The sequence below is a fragment of the Monodon monoceros genome, unplaced genomic scaffold (assembly GCF_005190385.1).
Source record: "Monodon monoceros isolate NGI ecotype Baffin Bay Population unplaced genomic scaffold, NGI_Narwhal_1 Super_Scaffold_9, whole genome shotgun sequence".
NCBI lineage: Eukaryota > Metazoa > Chordata > Mammalia > Artiodactyla > Monodontidae > Monodon > Monodon monoceros.
The window spans coordinates 29,985,782-29,991,517 of NW_021703786.1; the positions used below are offsets into that span (position 1 = coordinate 29,985,782).

At 58.1% G+C, this 5,736-nt stretch overlaps 1 protein-coding gene across 1 annotated transcript; it reads left to right on the forward strand.

The window, feature by feature from the left end:
* Positions 1-418: 418 nt before the first annotated feature.
* Positions 419-5,361, forward strand: MRPL38 (mitochondrial ribosomal protein L38). The gene is made up of 9 exons (XM_029213410.1): positions 419-521; positions 637-816; positions 2,154-2,288; positions 2,368-2,576; positions 3,126-3,198; positions 3,371-3,416; positions 4,310-4,468; positions 4,661-4,797; positions 5,002-5,361. The coding sequence occupies exons 1-9, from the start codon at positions 455-457 to the stop codon at positions 5,136-5,138; spliced, it is 1,143 nt and encodes a 380-aa protein (XP_029069243.1). The 5' UTR covers positions 419-454; the 3' UTR covers positions 5,139-5,361.
* The last annotated feature ends 375 nt before the right edge of the window (positions 5,362-5,736 follow it).

Genomic DNA, 5,736 nt, shown 5'->3' on the forward strand with positions numbered 1-5,736 from the left:
ATCCCTGCTCGCAACCCCTTCCCCTGCCCGTGCTGCCGGGGGTGCTCAGGATGCCGCCTTCAGGGACTGGGTGACCCTTGAGAGAGAGCAGCCCCCAGAGCCCCGCAAAGCGCCTACCTCGTTGAGCCGAGGTGGCTGCGGGCCCGGCCGACCGTCCCCAGTCTGTGCTGCCCCCTGGTGGCTGGACGCGGGAAGGGGTCCGGACCGCTCGCAGCTCCGCCTCGCCGTTCACCGGTCACTTCCGGAGCCGGGGCGCCCGAGGTCCGCAGCCACCTCCCGGAGGGAGGAGCTCGGGGATCCCAGGAAGTAAGACTCCTGGGCCAAGGAGGGGGCGTGGCTCCTATGATGCTGGGGCGGGGCCTGAGGGCGGGGCTTCCGCCGTGCGCTCAGGCGCTGCTGCGGCCGCCTCTTTCGGGTCTTAGGAGCCGCGGCGGCGACGGCGGCCTGGGGGAAGATGGCGGCGACCTGGTGGCGAGTCGCGCTGTATGGGAGTCGGAGGTGGCGGGGCTTCAGCACCTCAGGTGAGGGCTCTTGGAGGTCTCCGTATAGCCGAACCCTGGGGATCGAGCCAGCTCCCGCCCCCGACCTCCGTGGGCCGGGCCGGGGCCGGCCTGACGTCCCGCTCTCTGCCCGCAGCCGCCCTGAGCCGCCGGACCGCTCCTTTGGGGCCGATGCCCAACGAGGTCATCGACGTGAGCAACCTGGAGCGGCTGAAGAAGTACCGCAGCTTCGACCGCTACCGGCGCCGGGCGGAGCAGGAGGCGCGGGACCCGCACTGGTGGCGGACCTACCGGGAGCATTTCGGAGAGGAGTCAGGTGCGGGGCGACCGGAGCTCGGCGGTGACCCCGCCGCCTTGGGACTCGGGGGGGCCCCGCCGGCGTCCTCCCCGAGCTTGGGGGAGGGGGCCTGCCAGCGTTTCCGTGCGCACCGGTGGCGATTTAGTCCCACCAGGATTTTTCACACCTTTCGGTCCCCCTGCTTTGGAACATTCCTTTCTCTCATTATTAGAGTTCCACCTTGGATATTTCTACACCTAAAGCTCTTTCCTGACCAGCTCCCCACGGCCCAGTTCCGGGTTAGAACGCCCCTCTCTGCTCCTACAATACTGTTCATGTAGCCTTGGCCACACCGTATCCTGACTCTTTTCGCTGCCTCCCTCCCAGTTTATGAGCTCCCTAAGGGTGGGGATCTTGCCTGTCTTGACCACCATTGGATCCTTGCACCCGCACAGTGCTTGGCACGTAGGTATGCAATACTTTGCTGAATTAAATTGAAAGCCCTGGGCAAGGTGACTCAGGGACCCTGCTCCTGAGAGACTGACTACACTTAAGGAGTTTGTTCTTTGGAAAGCGTTTATGAAGGCATTTCAATGATGGTTAAGGGCACACATGTGGAATCTTACTTAAACCCAAGTCAATCTCTTGGGAGTGACTTCCCTGAGGTTCAGTTTCCTCAACTATAAAATAAAAAGATTGTGTCTGTGTCACAAGATCGTTGTGAGGATTAAAGGATACAGTTAATCGGAATTCTTAGACTAATGTCACTCTTGATGTGGGCTCAGTGTCTGTTTCTTATGGTCATAGTCTAACGTAAATGGGAAAGGGTGTTGGATTGAAAGTTTTCTAGGGTCTTGCTCCTCAGAGTGTGTTCTGGGAACAGCAGCATGGGCATTACCTAGGAGCTTGTTAGGAATGCAGAGTCTCAGGCCCCACGCTAACTTGCTGATTCAGAATCTGAATTTAAACAAGTTTCCCAGGTGACTTGTGTGGTTTTGTGCATTAAGTGTGAGAAGTGCTTCTTTCCTTCTAGCTTCAGCTCTGAATTCTGCCAGGTACACAGGTGCGAGTCCATGGCCAGCTGTGAACAGGCTTGAAGGTGATCCCAACTATAATTGGGATGGCCAGCCGCCTCGATTTCCCATGACCGAGACAGGTGATGTAACCTGGTTTAGGGATCAGTCTCAAGTTGTATCCAATTTGCTTAGCAACTGGACCCTGTTCATGTCTGTGAAGCTGACTACACAGTATATTTTAGTTTTGTGAATTAAAGGGTAAGCTTTAGCAGCAGAGCTTGCCCAGTGAAAGGAAAGGTATGGACAGGCAGCTTAACCAAGACCTGATCCCACTTTCTCTAACACACCTTCCCTCCCCAGATCCCAAAGACAAGATTGACATTGGGTTGCCTGCACCTAAGGTCTGCCGGACCCAACAGCTGTTGGAGCGGAAGCGGGTCCTCCAGGCGCTGCGGGCCAATGTGGAGGAGGAACGGGCCGCTCGCCTCCGCACAGGTAAGCCTTCCCAGGGGAGAGGGTCCTGGGTGTGTCCCTGCCCTGACCCTGCATCCCAGCTGGCATCATTCCTTCCCAGCACGCATCCCACTGGAGGCAGTGAGGGCTGAGTGGGAGAGGACCTGTGGCCCCTACCACAAGCAGCGTCTGGCTGAACACTACGGCCTCTATCGAGACCTGTTCCACGGGGCCACCTTCGTGCCCCGAGTCCCCCTGCATGTGGCCTACGCTGTAGGCGAGGACGACTTGGTGCCTGTGTACTACGGCAATGAGGTCACTCCAACTGAGGTAACTGCTGGCCTGTGCCCCTCCCCGCCCTGTGTACACAGACATATCCCACCATGGGGCCACAGACAACAACTCCTTTTTGAAAGCATTTATAGAGGCGGTTTTTATGGTGGTTAAGGACATAAGCATGGCATCTGTGTAGACTGATCTGGGGTCTTCTTGTTCTCTGTCTCCTCTTTTTGATTTCCTGATAAACAACACCATGATACAGTAATTACAAAGAAGAGAATGTAAAATGAAAGGAAAAGAAGCTCCATCTTGGCATAGTGCTGTGACGGATCCTCTGTCTTCAGAGTGCCCTCCTAGCCCCTGGTCCTTGGCCTTCTTGTGGTTCAGATCTCAGGCTCGTCAACTCTGTAGAGTTCTATAAGTCTATAAGTCTCTGTTTGCCCACCTGCCTCTCAAGGGGCTGTCATGGGCATTTGGTTCAGAATGGACTCTTCTTTCTCCAAGGTTTCTCAGGTTCCTGACCTCCAGAATGAAGGTCTGTTTAGAACAGCTTGTCCATCCCTGATGGGGGTGACAGCTCCATCGTTCTTTCCCCACCAGGCTGCCCAGGCCCCGGAGGTGACCTATAAGGCAGACGAGGGCTCCATGTGGACACTACTGCTCACCAACTTGGGTAGGTGTCTGGGGCTCACTGGGACTCTCCTGCCTCCTTCACCTCCCGTGAGCCAGGGCCCTGGGGAGCTGGGGTAGGGGCCAGATGGAAAGCTCCAGCCCCAGCTCCTTCCAAGGGAGGAGCTGGGAAGGGGCGGCAGTTCCCGCAGTCAGTGGGGTGTGTTTATGTGCAGATGGACACCTGCTGGAACCGGATGCCGAGTATTTGCACTGGCTGGTGTGAGTACCTGGGGTAGGGGAATGGGTCAGAAGCATTCCAGGAGGCCCTGGCACCCTGGAAAGAGCTGCACCTGAATTTCAGTCGTGGCTCCACCATGGATTAACCACCATCTCCCATCCCTGGAGGTGGTTCGTCACCTCTGCTTCCTGAGGGTGTCAGGGGCCCTGTGATCCAGTGGCTGAAGACAGGTGCAGAAGGAAAGCAGGCAGCAGTGGGCCTTGGCCTCTCCCACAGGCCTCCTGGTCTCCCTGAACTCATTTCCTTACCTGTAAAACTAGGATGATGCCACCACATGCCTTAGCCACCCTGAGGGGCTCTGTGACAATCAAATGGGAAAGGAGTCCATGAGAGGCCTCTGGTACCTGTGGGCTGCCTCTTGTTTTCTCAGTGGCCTTTGGTTCTGAGCACCAGGCCAAGGGGAGGAGGTCAGGTATTTTTATTCAACTGCAGTTACCAGCCTGTGTAACAGGACCCTCTGGGGAGTTGTACCTGGGGCAGGTACAGCGGCCATCCCAGTGCCAGGCTGGGCAAACACTCCCTGACAAACCTAGAAACGGGGAGAGAAACAGCCCAAGGTCGCATGGCTCTCCCGCGTGCACGGCTGTGGCATCCCCACAGCTCCCCAGGGCCAGTAAACGGGCTGCTTGACCTAGCTCTCATCTTGACAGTTCCTGGGGCCCTTGGTCTCTGAGCCCCTACTGTTCCCTCCACAAGTTTGCAGTCCATCCGAGGGTTTACAGAGCTCTACTTCCTACTTGATTGTACAATAGAGATCATTTTAGGGTCTCTCTTCCCGGGGAGGTATATCAGTCTCTAGGGAGCACACGGGTGGGAATGTTCCTGCTGCCACCTCCCACGAGTGGTAATTAACAGATGCTTTTTCTCTCACCAGAACCAACATCCCGGGCAACAGGGTCGCTGAAGGACAGGAGACGTGTCCCTACCTGCCCCCCTTCCCTGCCCGAGGCTCCGGCTTCCACCGCTTTGCCTTTCTGCTCTTCAAGCAGGACAAGCCAATCGACTTCTCTGGGGACACCCGGCCCTCACCCTGGTAATCTGTGCCCCTCCCCCCCCCACAGCTACCCCCAGCCTCAGGCCAGCTTCCCAGCAGTGGTCAATCTTTCTCAGTTCTCCTCTCTCGTAACTTGAGCTGTGCTAGGCAGACCCTAAGAGGCTTCTCAGCATTGCCTGTGGGGCTCTGGTGCCCCCTTCCCCACTCTCTAATGCTCCGCTCTTCCTCCAGCTACCAGCTTGCCCAGCGGACCTTCCACACTTTTGATTTCTACAAGAAACACCAAGATGCCATGACTCCAGCTGGCCTGGCCTTCTTCCAGTGCCGCTGGGATGACTCGGTCACCCACATCTTCCACCAGCTCCTGGGTAAGGGCAGAGTGGGCTGGAGGAGGGGGCGGCTGGCCTGAGCTCACAGACGTCTCCTGACTTGCCAGGAGGAGCGCCTGTCAGGAGAGGGCCACCAGCAGGCGTGCCACTCCTGGGGTGGGCTGGCTGGGTCCCACCTGGCAGACGCGAGAGGGGCTCAGGCCAGCAGCAGTCCACACACACGCCCCTTCACTCTTCTTGCAGACATGCGAGAGCCTGTGTTTGAGTTTATGTGGCCGCCCCCTTATCACCCTAAGCAGAAGCGCTTCCCCCACCGGCAGCCCCTGCGCTACCTGGACCGGTACCGAGACAGTCACGAACCCACCTATGGCATCTACTGAGTGGCTGGAGTGCCACCCCCCTCAGAGAGTGGACTGGGCCTCTCAGGCCACCCTGTCAGGCTCCGCAGGCAGGAGCAATAGAGACACAGTGCCAAGGGGGGCAAGCATTGGGGTTCTCCGGCCTGCCTGAGGCAGCCCCTCTGCTGCCCTCCCAGCAGGCCCAGGGCTTGGGAGTGAAGAAGGCTGGGGAGTTGGGGGTATGAATATATTGATTTTTGCTGTAGCTGGTCTGGGTCTGTGTTCTGGGAGCAGCCAGAATGCCCCCTGGTGGGACTCTTGCTTTATGGGTGGGAAGAAGGCTGCCTCCCACCCCAGGAGGTGACCCCTCACCTCTGCTTCCTGAGGGTGTCAGAGGCCCTGCGATCCACTGGCTGAAGACGGGTGCAGAAGAAAAGCCGGCAGTGGGCCCTGGCTGCTCCCACAGGCCTCTTGAAAGAATTTTGCCAGCCCTGGGCATTGGCCTCTTGCCGGCTCTTCACAGGCTCCTGGCCTCCAGATGCTTTGAATAAGAAGCCTTGTCAGGTGGGGCAAAGGCAGGTCTCAGAGATCTCTGGGCACGCCCCCTGCTCAGGACCCAGAAAGCTCCCGAGTGCTTGCT